This window comes from Nicotiana tabacum, chromosome 10 (assembly GCF_000715075.1).
Source record: "Nicotiana tabacum cultivar K326 chromosome 10, ASM71507v2, whole genome shotgun sequence".
In the NCBI taxonomy this organism is placed as follows: domain Eukaryota; kingdom Viridiplantae; phylum Streptophyta; class Magnoliopsida; order Solanales; family Solanaceae; genus Nicotiana; species Nicotiana tabacum.
Window position 1 is genome coordinate 56893931 of NC_134089.1, and position 16016 is coordinate 56909946.

Sequence of the window (16016 nt, forward strand, 5' to 3'; positions counted from 1 at the left end):
CTCCAAAACACAATCTGAACACGCTCCTAACCCCGAAATCACCCAACAGAGCTAATGGAATGATCGGATTTCCATTCCGAGGTCGTCTTCACACTGTTCCGACTACGGTCAACTTTTCAACATTTAAGTTCTCATTTAAGGACTAAGTGTCCCAAAACTCTCCGAAACTCAAAAACGAACATCCCGGCAAATCGAAATAGCAGAAATAAACTCGAGGAAAGCGGTTAATAGGGGATCGGGGCGTAAATTCTTAAGACGATCAGCCGGGTCGTCACAAAATGAGATGATTTAAAAAAATAGAGGCCGAACTCCAGTTTGTGAGTTGCCTACATATCCCTAGTTTTACAGGAATCAGGCCATGTGTAGTTCTGGACCCAACGGTGAATGAAACCGATGGAATTGTTATAGGAATGGTCGTGTGTTTTGGAAAGCATTCTTTTGTGAAGGATAGTATCGGGTGCAGAGTTATGAATGTGAATCTGAAGCGTAACGGGTGTGTTATAGAGCAAGTATCTGAATAGCCATAGAGAAAAGTGAGTAATTGATGGGAGTCAGTTACGTTTAAAATATTTGCAGAATTTGAACATTGTGAATGGAAACCGGAGCGAAGATTGCTCCCGTTTGAATAACAGTTACTTCCTAAATTACCTGTAAAACTTAAAACACGATGCATGCAAACATATATGGGTTATTGCGAGAATTTAAACATGATGCAAATTCTCTTTGGACCATATAGATGGTCTTCAGACGGTGAGGATGATGTCCTTAGACCATGACATCCCGGAATCTGAATCATGTGATAAGAGATTCGCAGGTCATGAAATGATGTTCTCAGGCCATGAAAATGGTGCCTCTGAACCATGACGCCTTTGAATAATGATGTGCAGTATTGAGAGATCCTCAGGCCATGACATGGTGTCTTCAGGCTATGAGGATGATGCCTTCAAACTATGACGCCTTTGGATAATATGGCGATGTTTCAGCCTATGAAATGCAGAGACATGATGCTGGGTCACATAAGAAGCGAAACAAGACAGAGCTTAGTCTTGCATAAGATTGGGACAGAGCTTAGCCCCTGGGAAGGCAAAATAGTACTAGATTTTAAGTAGCGTAGCATTCTGTATTAGGCAAGGAAAGACAGAGCTTAGCCTTATGCAGTTGGGGAGGCAATGCTTAGCCTCATGCAAGAAAGGAAAACAGTGTTTAGTCTCATGCAATTAAAGGCAATGCTTAGCTTTATGTAGGAAGAGGAGACATGGTTTAGTCTCATACAATGAAAGACAATGCTTACCTTTATGCGGTTGAGGAGGTAGGGCTTAGCCTCATGCAAGAAGATGAGACAATGCTTAGTCTTATGCAGTTAAGGAGGCATGGCTTAGCCTCGTGCAAAGAGGAGGAGACAATGCTTAGTCTCATGCAGGGAAAGATAGTGCTTAGCCTTATGCAGTTAAGGAGGCATGGCTTAGACTCATGCAGAGAAAGGCAGTGCTTAGTCTTATACAGTTAAGGAGGAAGGCTTAGCCTCATGCAGGGGAAGACAGTGCTTAGCCTTATGCAGTAAGGAGGCATGGCTTAGCCTCAAGCAAAATGGAGACAATGCTTAGTCTCATACAGGGGAAGGCAGTGCTAAGCCTTATGCAAAATGGGAGGCAGTGCTTAGCCTCATGCAAAGAAAAGATAATGAGTGATAGCAGAGTATTTTCTTATCTGGAGACATATTTGCGTTTGGCAGCCTTATCATTATGAGGATAGTGATTTTGATACGTGTATACTAGCAATTACTCCTGTCATGTTCATTGTGCCTGCATCCAAAGAAAAAAATGTGAGTTTTGCGGGGAAGGTTGGTTCATGCACTCGCCTGCTTGCTTTGCTCTGGGGATCCTGTTTGAGTTACCTTGGGCAGCATCTAGCTGCTATAGAAGTAAAGTTTTCGAAAAATATGCGTGCATTTGATTACCTAGTTATTTTAAACATAGTAGTTTATGATACTGAGTAAATTAGATGAATCAATGACTGCGACACTTTTGAGACATTGCAACTTCCTTGCATTAGAATTTTGAGGGTCCTCCTCAAAATTCCACCCCAATTTAATAAGTAATTTTTTGACTGTTCTGCATATGATGAAGTTGGTTGGACTTGCTTTGGAATTTTGAAGATCCTTATCAAAACTCTGCCCCAGTTTCTTACAATGGAAAAAATAAAGATTTTATTAAGATGTGACCGAACCCACAGGGCTGCCTACGTATCCCCTCTTAAACGGGAATTAGGTCAAGCGTAATTCAGTTACATCAGTTGAAGAAATGTAAACAATCTAAATATAGTATCTCTTGATTGCGTCTGAATTGATAGGCTTCAGCCAAATTTGGGATATGTTGTTCATACATATCAACACAAAGCTTTATGAACCAAGAGTGCTTATTATTATTATTGAAAAATCGGGCTTAAAACAGGTAGTTAAAACTACGGAAGAGACGATCACTGTAGATAGTGATCATGAAACTTTTAAATTGCTTTCTGATAATGATCTAGCCCCTTATAGAAAAACTCATAGAGTTTTACATATTGGTCTAATACAAGTTGCCTTTAAGACACTTACATTAAGAGGCTTACCTGAAAGCTTTATAGCAGCTCTCAGAGATGGCAGAAATCAGAACTAGAAAAAATCCCTTATAGGGATGGTGCAAACCTGTTTGGCCTATGACCCTGTATATTTTAATGCTTGTCTGAATTTACAAATTCCTCTAAGTGACGAAAATTCGTTGAATGCTTTAATATTGAGTATTAAATTGCATTGTTATGATTAAATGCAAGGAATTGAAGTTATATGTATCTGTTATAGAATTTATTATAAGCATTTATATACTTTGAATCCTATGTATAAAATTATGGATTTCAAAAATGAGACTATTCTTATAGAAACAAGTTTTGGTAGATCTAAAGTCACTACCAAAAGACCTATTAAATGGGATGAAATAAACTTCCCCAAAGAATGGGTCATAGAGGAAGCATTGGCCCCTCAAAACACTGGTAATACAGAGGTTACATAATTGATTAAACTTATTATTATTATTATTATTATTATTATTATTATTATTATTATTATTATTATTATTATTTTGTTTTTTTTAATAAGATTTTTATACTTCTCGCACTACTTTACGATTAATATTCGAAACTGGTAGTTGGTGTCCCTTCTCCGGTCGACCGTGGAAGATTTTTCTTCTACATATATAATTTTAGAAAATATTTTCTTATAATAAATATTTATACTAATGAATAGAAAATAAATCTAATAAAACGTGTAACTATTTTCAGCAATCATTTCTCACATATTTGAAACATAATAGAAAGAGTGTAAAAGATTAGTAGAGTATATTCAAAAAAGAAATATAAAGGAGAATTTAAAAAGCATCTCTTAATTACTAGCAATTATTACCTTCCTTGAAATTAAAAAAAAATTGTTCTCCCTCAGTTGCATTCAATTTCATGATTATTAAGTAATTATATTTTATCAGATAAAAATCTAAAACTGTATAAGTACATACACCCAAGTCCATTTATAAGGTGACTTTCCAAACAAACTTTAAAAAAAAGAACGTGCATACTTTTAGGAGTTCTAGAGTAGTTTAATTAAAGAGAACGTATGTAGAAAATGTAGAGGAAGAACGAAGAGAAGGAAATAATGGGATGAAAAAAGAAAGAATTATTTTTTAAATCCTCTAGGGCCCATTTTTAATGAGTTGATTGTAAGAAAAAAAATTTCTTTGACTCTAAATTTTCTCTCTAAGTACTCTTTTTATTTTTACTTGTCCACTTAAATTTTTTACGTCCCTTAAGAAATAATAATTGTAGTATGTATTTTACCATATAACCCCTAATAATGATAGAATTTCTAAAAGTCCTGAAAAGTAATTATGGAAGCAAGAATTAATAATAAAGGTAAAATAAGAAAAAAAATTATCTTTCTTTTGATTTGTTAAAATAGACAAGTAAAAGTGAAAATGTCTATTTCAATTTAGATGACACACTTTTCTTATTAGCGTGTTCAAAAAGAATGACATATTTATACAATTAAAAATAATTTAACTTTAAACTCTTTATTTTTACCCATTTTATTAATAATTTTTTTTATAATCACGCAAATATCATCGCACTATACAATTTTTAACACATAAACTTTTAAAATCACAAATAAAAGTCATGCGAATCAATGTAGGGGGAAAAGGGAAAGCAGGGACTGATACATTTTTCTTTTCATTTCCCATTTTATCTCTTCTAAAAGACCCGTAAAAAAAATAGAATAAAAGGATTGCACCATAGGGCAATTCGCTTGGAAGTTTCTTTCTCGGCGGGACAATCCGAAAATCCCTCAAATACTCCTGGGAGAGAGAGAGAGAGAGAGAGAGAGAGAGAGAGAGAGAGATTTGGGGAACTCAGAAATGGTGCGATTCTGCTTCTTCTTTCTGCCAGTATTTCAACAGGGAGGGTTCTTCTTAGGGTTTAATGAATTTGATAGTTTTCTTTCTGTCATAGGGGGAATCCAATGAAGAACTGGAACCGCTTTTTGATTACAGACGTGTTCAGCCCTTCAATACTCCCTTCAATCTTGTCTGCCTTGACGGTGAGGGAGCATTATTAATGTGTGTGTGTATATGTATCTGGTTCCTTTTTAAGATTTTTGTCATATTTCTTTTGAACTCGCAGATGACAGTCCAGACTCGTCTCCAGTAATCTCAAAGAAACGGAAAGTGAACGATTCTGCTGTAAAATTCTCTTCTTTAATGTTCTGTAAATTGTTTGTTTTTTCAATTTTTTAACTTGATGTTAATTTATATGTTTGCTGGACTTGGAAAAGGTCGAAAAGAAAGAAGACAAGATGGAAGTTGTTCAAATAATTGATGGTGAAGAGGAGGATTGGCTGCCACCTTCCCCAAACATTTCTGCTCATACTAGTAACCTTGTTGAAGATTCAACTATAAAGGAAATTAGGTAAATTCATAATAGCAAGCTGTTGCACCTGATCAAGTGTTTTCAGCTCAACGAATTTAATTAATATGGTGTCTGATTTGATTATGGTGATCTTTTTTTCTCCATATTTTGAATGGAATTCACAAGGCAGAGGTGAGGTCTGCCTATGAACTACTTTCCCCAGACCCACTCCGTGGGATTACACTGGGTTTTGTTGTTGTTGTATTTTGAATGGAATATCAGCTTTTGTAACTCATGAGTTTTCACTTTTGGAAGTTGGATTCTCCAAGTATCAATTAATTGAGCTGATTAAACATTAATTACCTTTTTTGTGAATCTAACATTGATGCCTGCTTTCTTTAGGTGGCAACTGATTAGATATTCTTGTTTCTCCGGTATAGCAAGTTTTTAATGAGTTAAGTTCCTCAACGAGATATTAAATTCAAATAAATAGATTATGAGCAAATAGCGAAAGCATAAAATTGACCATCGATTCCCGTATTTCATTGAATAGCATTGATATTTTTATTCATCAATTAAATTCTTATCATATGACAGCTTGCCACCAACCTATGCTCCATTTCTTATGTTTAGGGTTTAGTAAATGGAGAGTTTCTTTCTTTTCTTTTTCTTCTTCTACATGAGGCTGCTGTAGTCTTTGACAAGATTTCTATTACTAATTAATTAAAATGCACTTGCTCTTGATCTTCTCCTTTTCTCTTTACTATTATATGAGTGGCTGTTCTTAGGTTGAAAAAGAAAGAGCTGGAATCCATTGCCCACTCAGCTAAGGATGAGTTCCGAGATGTTGAAGAATCTATAAAAAGAGATCTTTGTGCTTCCCTCCGTTCTATTCAAGATAGTGTTGCTGAGCCGCTATCAAAACCCCCAACTAAAAGAGCTAAAATAGTCATTTCTATCCAGGACAAGGATGGAGCAAAACAATTTCGAGTTTACATGGTATTCCTTGAGGGTGCAATTCTTATCTACATATAAAGAAGTTTGCGTATCTGTGATGTAGTTATGTCATCTGCACCATAATGTTTAAAGGAGGTGTTCTATTATCTCTCCTTCATTCCTTATCTCATGATGTGTTTTTCGAGCTACTTGAATGGAGTATGTACTTGTATATTATCCTAAATAACAGATAATATACAAACACAAAGAAATTATCCTAAAGAATGAATGTATAGTGCTTTTCTACAAAAGGACTTGGTTTGATTGATTTCGAGGTATTTTTGTATAGGATAAACTAAATCATGTTATGTTTTATTATTGCATAAGTAGCTTACAATTATCAGCCATATTGTGTTACACATATGTAGTTCAATGCTCACTGATGCTTATGATTTACTACTTCCCAACTTATATTACAAATAAACTTAGCCTGAATGAGAGGGTCTTAAAATGTGCTGTTTGCCAAGTGTTGTTTGTGAATTAGTGTTGTGGGATGATTTGATTTTCCTTGGAAGCTAAGATCGTAGGAAGCTTTAGTTCTGTGAAGTAGTGTTGTGCGATGATTTGATTTTCCTTGGAAGCTAAGATCGTAGGAAGCTTTAGTTCTATAAATGGGAAGAAAGTTCTTTGAAGTATTTCTCTTTTCCTCTTTAAAATGCAATATGGAAAAACCTCTATGTTACTTTGATCTTCATTTGCGTTAAAGCATCCTCGTAAAAAAAGCATCATTGTCGAACAAATATGACCAAATGTAAGTGAGTTTTAACAACACTGCAAAATAGACTAAAAGACCTCCGTATACGTGTAAGTACATACATCTACTGGTACTAGCTTTTGAGTTCATGTAACATATGCAGAAATAAATGAGTTGAGATTGGCACAGGACAAGGTAATTCCTCCTATAAAGGAGATAAGTTTATATTTGAGCATGCAAGGAAAGAAATTAGTAGGATGGTTTCGTGATCTCTTATGGCGCTTCAAACACTTGAAAGCTTGATAGCTGGTTTTACGCCATATTGTTAATTATGTATATATAAAAAAAGTGAATTATATAATATCACTAATTTGTAAATTGTCTTATTTAAGAAAGTGGTTCACTTTAGGATCTATTCGATTCTGTTGGAGTATTACTTTTATGACGGAACAAGTATGTACCAAAAGCTGCAGGATTTAGTTTCCTACCATCTTTCCGTTACAATCAAAATAGTAGTTTGGTATATGAACTTAATAACTGCACCAGACTTTTTGTTTTGTAGTAACAACAGCTTTAATTACCATCTGGAAAATTGATACATCATATCCCAATAACCTCATTTGATAATTAACCCATTAGTAAAGACGGCAGTCATCGACGCTCTTCAAACATTTACCAGTGATGCCTTGAAGTGGTCAGCACTTGTTAGCATTGACTTTCCATTTTGTGTTCAAGATATTGCTTGTTTTCTTTTGTTTTGGCCTTGAACTATTTCAATCTGTAGCTGTTTCTATATCATGTTAACTCGTCATGCTTCATATTTCTGTATGTTCTTGTCTTTCTTATTTTGCTCTCCGTTGTTTGTCTAGTTCGTGTAGACGATATGAATGAGTTCATGTTCATAGCCAGGAATTAAATGTTATTATGACACTCAATCCTATCTATACTCACGTAGGATGATAAATTTGAGAGGCTGTTCAAATTGTATGCTGATAAAGTCAAGCTTGATCTGGAAAATTTGATTTTTTGATTTGATGGGGATAAAATTAATCCTACTACAAAGCGATTAATTAATTTATGCCTTGAAGTGATCAGCACTTGTTAGCATTGACTTGCCATTAATCTTCAAGATATTGCTTGTTTTCTTTTGTTCTGGCCTTGAACTATTTCACTTTGTAGCTGTTTCTATATCATGTTAACTCGTCATGGTTCATATTTCTGCATGTTTTTTTTGTCTTTCTTATTTGGCTCTCCGTTGTTTGTGTAGTTCGTGTAGATGATATGAATAAGTTCATGCTTCATAGCGAGGAATTAAAGGTTATTATGACACTCAATCCTATCTATACTCTCGTAGGATGATAAATTTGAGAGGCTGTTCAAATCGTATGCTGATAAAGTCAAGCTTGATCTGAAAAATATGGTTTTCTGCTTTGATGGGGATAAAATTAATCCTACTGCAACTCCCAGTAGCCTCGGGATGGAGGATGATGACATCATTGAAGTGCATGTAAAACCAAGTTGTTGAGGTAAAATCGTTGTCGTTGAAATTCTAGCAATGTTCTTCTGCTTCTCCTTCCCCTTCCTCCATCCTGGGAACCTTTTCATTGGTAAAATGCCAAACTCATTCATGGGAAAATGCAGCTCTCAATTCCTTTTTACATAGCTTCTAAAATGATACAAAGAAGAAAAAGGAGACATATCCATACCAATTAACCCATCCCGGGAACCTTTTCATTGGTAAAATGCCAAACTCATTCATGGGAAAATGCAGCTCTCAATTCCTTTTTACATAGCTTCTAAAATGATACAAAGAAGAAAAAGGAGACATATTAATTGGTATGGATATGTCTCCTTTTTCTTCTTTGTATCATTTTAGAAGCTATGTAAAAAGGAATTGAGAGCTGCATTTTCCCATGAATGAGTTTGCCATTTTACCTCTTTATTTTATGACATCTGAGTTGTATTTTTGTCATTTTAACTATATTCAATTCATGTACTCCTTTAAAATGATCAGTATAAAGTATAAACGGACATCATTCAGATATACCTCTTCCTTTTTGCTCATTTCTCTCTTCCATCTTTATTGAATCTAGTACTCCTGCAGAAAATTCTGAACTTCCATTGGCAGGTGGTGAAGGATAGATAGGATTTATCAGTTTTTTATATCCCTTTTTCGTGATACACAATCTCTTTTTTGCTCTACTCCTTTGATGAGAATTATACGAATAAATGCAGGTTTTAGTGACATTTATTTCTGAGGAAGCCATGAAAATATAATTGAATTCAGCTCATAATCTTTGGTGCTGTGATAATATTTATGTTTTCTTTATTTCTGTATGACATTTAAATCATGCACATAGCTCATCATCCATTACAAATGCATAAGATATGTCATTCTGCTTGGAAACATCTCATTGTCAGATTGAACTTTACTCAGGATTAAAGAGTTCTATAGATGGGTGGAAAAAGAACAAGGAAGAAGGAAGGTAGGGAGACACATGCTTTTCATAAGCAAGGCTATCATTTCTCTATTTGATGAAAGACCATAACTTCGTGTGCTATTGTCATGTTTTGTCAATAAAAGGTACTACCTCCGTTCCAATTTATGTGAATCTGTTTGACTGGATACGGAGTTTAAGAAAAAATGAAGACTTTTGGAATTTCTGGTTCTAAACAAGTCAAAAAAGGGGTCTAGAGTATGTGTGGTTATAAAAGCTTCTCATTAAGGGTATAATTGGAAGTTTAAGCTAAATTGTTTTCAAATTTAGAAAGGGGTCATTCTTTTTGGAACGGACCAAAAAGGAAATAGGTTCACATAAACTGGAACGGAGGGAGTAGAATTTACTATAATGAAGACAGATGACAGATATAGGAAAAAAGACAGATGAAAGATTTTGGAAAGAATGAGGTTGAGCATCCATCTAAAATAAGTATGTAATCCATCTGAGACAACCCTAGAGATGCTTTGTTTGGCTTAACTGGAATAATCCCGAACTAGTTCCTGGCCAAGCATTCCAATTTCCAACTTTTATAGCTTTTTCACCGAGGTTAATTTAGAATGAGTTATCAAGGCGCAAGCTCAACGTGGCTTGAGTAATATAAGGGTGGGGGACGGTTTTTTGATTTTGTTCGTGTTGACATAAGAGGATAGAGATAGAGGAAGCAGGAGCGAGTGTTACGTAGGATAGAAGCTGGATATGAAACACCTTGGAGGGTGAAGAAGCTTGTGAGCCAAGAAATTTGAGGCTTAAGCTCAGCTATAAAATTACCTCGACCTCTGCTCTGTATGGGTTATATTGACTAGTGCCTGAAGATAGCTTAAATAGTTCGAGAGCTAACCGTAGTGTGCATGGTAGCCTGAAGCCTGTTAGTCAGGAATTTTGAGGCTTAAGCTCAGCTATTAATTTACATGTCTTCTGTGCTGAATGCATAACATTGAGTAGGGCCTGAAGGGTGCCAAGCTGAAATAGTTCTCAAGCCAGCCCTTGAGTGCAAGGTAGTCTCACCATCCCATTTTTTTTTTTTTAATTGTTTGACTTTACAGCAGTTGATCATTTTTATATTATCAAGTGAAGGTAAGTTGACGAAATAGTGCTTTAGTATAGTGTGCTAGTAGGAGGCAAAATCTAAGGTAAGGCATGTTACTTTACTGGCTATAAAATCCAAGGATATCATTTCTTAGAAATAAAATATCCTTATGCATTTGTTCGGCTCCTCTTTGCTTATTGAAAGCTACAGAAGATATTCAGCTCCTAGGGCTTTGGTCTAGTGACGGGAATGTAGATCGCACGCGTCACGGGTTCAAATTTCGTTGCAGACAAAAGTTTGGTATTTAATGGAGAAGGGTGCGGACCCATTATCCACCGAGTTTTAAACTGTGCCCCACTGGCCCTTGAAGATTTCTTGGCTATAAAAAAAATGGAAAAAGATATTCAAAGTTCACTTAGTTTGACCCTCGGGAAGCATTGGGATATAGTAATCTTTAAAAAGAAATTATAAACAATGAAAAAAATAATAACAACTTGTGGTCTGCTGAATAATCCCTCCATTCCACTTTATGTGGCAAAGTTTGAATAGGCACGGAATTTAACGAGATGGTTATAATCATTTACATTAAGGACAAAATGAGAAGTTCATTGTTTTCAAAATTTGTAAGCTGCCATTCTTTTTGGAATGAATTAAAAAGAAAATGTTGCCACATAAAGTGGAACGGAGGGAGTAATATTTCTTTCCCTAATGAAATGAATGTAAGGGAGTAATATTTCTTTCCCTAATGAAATGAATGTAAGTAATGGTAAACTTATAGCTGTACATTAAAGTCTGTCAAAAAAGGATAACAGACATGAGGAAGATAAAAGAAGCTTGACTAAGATTATACCTTTACAATAACTCCAAGTATGAACATTGTTTTTTCTTGTCTATTTAGTAGACCTATACTGCGAAAGGTGTGCCAAGTGGTCAAAGCGTAGCCTTAAACTGCTAGGTTTAGCAGTAGGTTACACATCGAATTTTATAATTCCATGCTTTTTGAGGGGAATGTCAATATGCCCTTAATCTATACTGCTTTAAAGCTCTTTCTTTTGCACTGTAAACTGCTATTCAGCTCTTTCTCTATTTGTTCATCGGCTGGGAAGGACTTTTTCTTATTATACCACCTCTTCACTCTATATTTCGCCAGCCTTCTTATATTTGCTGATCTGTTTCAGGTTTCACTTTATCCTGCAGCTGAAGGTGACTTAATTGGTGAAGTTAACATTGCAGACCTTTTGCATCCTGTTTTTCTATGGTTTTGGTCCATTTGGTCAGACTAATGTCCTGCAACTGTACAGAAGAGGCTCTTCTTATTTTGGGTGGGTGGGAAGGAATTTTACATAATAGCTGTGTCAAAAGCATTTTTTTGTTCACGTTGGGAGATAAATTTTGGAGTTTGGTGTTCATCTGGTGCTTTTCCTCTAATTGCTTTTTGTTTTTGTTTGAGGGGAGAAACAAGGTCTCCCCTCTTCAATGCATTATCCTGTATCTGAATGCTGAAAAAGCTTTGATCATGTGCAAAGAGGATGATCTTTCATCATGTAGACAACAAAAGTATAATCATGGTTTAACGTCTGAACTCTGAATCTAAATTGTTTACCCTTCACTCCACACAGCTATGCATGCATACTTACACATTTTTCGTCTTTTTTTTTTCCATATTTCAGCAGCCATGTTTGTATTTATAAATTGATCTACAACAGATAAATTGGGAAATATCGACATAATTGGACTATTTGCTTGTCTTCAGAGTGGAGTCACTTTCTTAGGTAATTTTTGGGAAAAATACATCAAATTCCCCGCAAAGTAGTCCACGACCCTAAGAATATCTCCTTATAGCCCCTAGATGAAGGATAGTGTATTTCATCTAATTTTTTTTCCACTTCTTTTTATTCTTTTCTTAGTTTCTTTTTCTTTTTCTTTCTAATCACTTACTTTTTTTTTGCTCACTCACATTCCCATCTGAAAATATTGCAGACCACCGAAAAAATTCTTACTTTAATGTATCTTCAGTTTTTCTTTCTTCTTTTTTGGATCAGGTTTTCACTCTTAGAATCTTGCTTTAGTTAAAAAGTGTCTCCAATATTAGTTGGAATGGATAGTTATCAGTCAAAATCCTCTCAAATCTTCATTCATTTGTGTCATTTTCTGTCCATAGTGTTTTTCCTCTCTTAATTTTCTCCAATTTAGTTTAGAGAAAAAACAAGATGATGAGAAGGCAAAAAAGATCAACACCAATGCCGATTAAGTTTTCTAGATGAATCTTTGTCGGCACGTACGAGTACAGCGGTGGCAGAGTCGACGCAGTAGATTACTCCGGCGGATTTGGTCTCTCTGCTTTTGTGTACTTTCTTAGGTTACTTCTGTTTTGAGTTTTTGAATTACTTGGGAATTGAGGTATATGGAATTAAGAAGAAGCAGCAGCAGCAGTTCGGTGAAATCCAATGAAGATTAGGGGTGTGTTTGGTACGAGTTTTTTCAATTTTTTCCTGTTTGGTTGGCTTAAATGTTTTGGAAAATATTTACTTTACGAACAAGAGAAGGAAAAATATTTTTCAAAACTCCCTCTCAACCTTCCGCTCTCAACCTTCTGCACCCGCACCAACCCATCACACCCCCTCTCCAAAAAAAGTTTTTTTTTTTTTAAATTTCAGTTTTTCCGTTATCACCTACCCTACTACCCCTCCGCCCCACCCCACCCCCCCCCCCCCCAAAAAAAAATATTTTTTAAATATATTTTTTAGTTTTAGTTTTTTCATTTATCGGTTTAAAGGTTCAAAATTTTACAAGTTCCAAAGTTATGAGTTCAGAGGTTTATGTGTTTTGAAGTTTACGAGTTTAAAAATTATAAAGTTTACGGGTTCGAAAATTTCGCGGTTTCGAAAGTTTAACGATTCAAAAGTTTATGAAATTTATGGATTCGGAAAGTTATTGGTTTGAAAGTTTATGACTTCATGTTTATTATATCTAAATTATTTATCTTTTAAGAAGTCATTTTCCTTAATTTGCGTACCAAATACCGAAAAATGAATAAAATTACTACTTGTTTTCCAAAAAAATATTTTCTTGAAAAATATTTTCCGTTATACCAAACACACCCTAGATTCTCATCTTTTGTTTTTGCATCAGCTTCTCGCCTTTTCTTTTCCATCAAAGCAGCAGCAATTGTCTCGTGCATCAGCTTCTTGTCTACTGTTTTTGCAGTAAAATATGGAAAAGAAAACTAAGCCAATGAAGATTATGAAAGGCTGAATAACTTGAGGGCCCTTAACTTGTCATGAGATTCCATGTAAATACAGGAATAGAGTATAGTACCTATTGAATACTTGAACTTGAATATAATTGCGTCAATAAGACCCAACTTGCTGACTTTGTAACTATTGTTTCGGTCAAATACATACGCAAATATACGCGGTTATCAAGTAATAAAATGACTAAAAATTAAATGTCGAACCCACGAGAACTTGTGATTAACTATTAACTGAATTAGACTATCCTAATTATCTAAACAATACTTAAACCTAGAAGTATTTGATTCTAATATAATTAAAATAAAAAGAAAACAAATAATGAACTCTAAATAAAAGGATAGCAGATTTTTATGTTATCAATGCAATGGAAACGATCTAGGTTATGGGCTATCTAACAATCCTATTGTATTCTTCAATTGAACTGACTAATTAATTTATCTGGTTTATTGGTTGTCAAGATTAATATTTCTTATAAGAATCTGTCGAGTTCTTACTCGCATATTCAAACTAATCTAACGCCTATATGTCTATGGAATTAGGACTAACAAGAACGCATTTATAATTCCTGTAAATCAACCAAGCAAGACAATTAGGTATATGTCTATCCTAATCGCGAATTCATTCCCTGATGCCCAGGTTCAAGAACTTGCTCTACTCAATCATATATGCAATCTAGAATTCCTACTTTCGAGTTCAACTCTAGATTCACAGATAACATTCAATTGGTGATCAATCAATCAAATAATTAAGCACAAGATTGAATAAATAAACCAATATAATAAATCAAGAAATCAAAATCAATATTCGAATAACAATAGTCATGAAAGAACCACAACCCTAGAACATGAAGTTTAGCTCCACATAGACATGGTAGGCAAACAACAAATCATATAAAGAAACATAAAAATTACTAAATTTGGTGGAAAAAAAGATGAAACCCGGCCTCCACGGCGGCTCTGTGCTCTCCCTTGGTCTAAAGTATGTCAAAAGTCGCAAAACTGACGTTTTTACATGTATTTATACCAAGTAGGGTCGGGCCTAGACGAAAATACCTTCTCCATAGCGAAATAGGAAAATAACTCTGTAAAAATTAGCAGGCGCGCTGCATGGAACGACGCGCCACGCTGTGTGCTTGTGGGGAACTTCAGAGAGCATGCAATTTGAGGGCAACATCAATTTACACAGCCGCAGCGCGCTATGCAGTGCCCCACACGGCGCGACTGTGGAAATTTTAAAAAATGGAAAATATGAAAGTTGTAACCCTTTTAAATAGCTTTCCAACGATATATTGTGGAGTCCAAACGGATTTCTGAGCAAAAAGTTATGTGCATTTTACTCGACAATGCTCAGTATGCCTGCTCAATTCTTCATTTCGTTCTTAAAGTGCACTATCACCCGTTGCTCCCCGAACACGATCCTAACTTAATTCTTGAGCTTTTACTCAGACTTCAAAGCTCCAGAATAGTTTGAATTCATTCCATAACATCTACATAGATCGAAATTACTCCTACAAGGCATAAAACACACATTTAGTGCAAAACACTAGCGATTAAAGCTCAAACTCAATTAAAGTGCAGTAAATTAGAGTGTAATAAGAGACTAAAATACGTAATTCTAGCCTATCCTCAACACCCCACACTTTAACTATTTCTCGTCCTCGAGCAATGAAATCACACTTTATATAGACACAACCTTACTAAGCAACTCTCCTAACTCATCACACCAAGAGTATTTAAAATAGACTAAGCACAATAGTGTAACATCCTTGCCTCAAATATTTGACTCACAAGTACCACACATTATTCACAACTCACTCATTTACTCTAACATAGAGGTCAACAACATTGCCTTTCCTTCATGAATCAAGTGCCCTCACACAACAATAGAGAGTAGTTCCACACACAATAGAAATTAATACCATTAGGAACTCAAGATAGAAAGAATTCACTCACTATCAAAAACAACATTCATATGCCACAAAGATGAACCATAGGCTTGCCCATAGTGTACTACTCTACTAATTGATCTCATTCAGTCTAGGATCAAGTAGGACTTTAATTGGTTGTAATATAGGTTGCGGGTCGGGTAGGATATATTTAGATATAATAGTGACTACACCTTCCTAAGAACTTTAATATATATACTTTAACATTTAAAACCCCACACTTATGTCAAACCATAACTCCAACTTCACATCAATATATATTAACTCTATACTTTTTTAAGCACAATTACTTCAAGAGTCACCACTATCAAGGAATTTTGCACAACAATACAACTATTTTTCCTTTTTCCTTTTTCCTTGTCTTTTCAATTCAAGTGGCTCTTACTTTTTCAAAACATTGCACATTTCTCCTTATTTCACTAGTTTCACTCAAAAGCCAAACCAACCACCCTAAACTCTAACTTTTACAAAGTTCATAACAATTCAAGTGCTCATGAGAGGTGAAAAGATTCAAATAGATGGTTAATTCAAACAAATGGGTAAGGCTTGTAATGTGGTTGCCAAAGAAACAGGATTATAGGTTCAAAGGGTTAACTACGATACATAACAATTAGGCGGGTAAACTATATATATCTTGTTCAACAAAGAAATGCCTATATCACTTCCAAGA

General features: G+C 35.0%; 1 protein-coding gene across 5 annotated transcripts; it reads left to right on the forward strand.

Annotated features, from left to right (window-relative positions):
- The first annotated feature begins 4282 nt into the window (after positions 1-4282).
- Positions 4283-11729, forward strand: LOC107770211 (uncharacterized). Of its 5 annotated transcripts, none has more exons than XR_012695510.1 (8): positions 4283-4442; positions 4534-4621; positions 4705-4763; positions 4856-4989; positions 5718-5928; positions 7974-8145; positions 9041-9105; positions 11326-11729. XR_012695510.1 is itself a non-coding variant. In XM_016589488.2 (7 exons), the coding sequence occupies exons 1-6, from the start codon at positions 4440-4442 to the stop codon at positions 8142-8144; spliced, it is 666 nt and encodes a 221-aa protein (XP_016444974.1). In that variant the 5' UTR covers positions 4284-4439; the 3' UTR covers position 8145; positions 11326-11729. The 5 variants fall into 5 exon arrangements, 2 of the variants coding, with proteins under 2 accessions (XP_016444974.1, XP_075078977.1); XR_012695509.1 differs by having other exon boundaries at positions 9057-9203; XR_012695508.1 differs by having other exon boundaries at positions 9057-9105.
- Positions 11730-16016: the final 4287 nt, after the last annotated feature.

What these genes read in the sequence shown, in the direction of transcription:
- LOC107770211 (XM_016589488.2), top strand. An exon ending in GGAAAGTGAACGATTCTGCT is followed by an intron (nt 4,764 to 4,855) that starts GTAAAATTCTCT and finishes GACTTGGAAAAG; the next exon opens with GTCGAAAAGAAAGAAGACAA. An exon ending in TCAACTATAAAGGAAATTAG is followed by an intron (nt 4,990 to 5,717) that starts GTAAATTCATAA and finishes GGCTGTTCTTAG; the next exon opens with GTTGAAAAAGAAAGAGCTGG.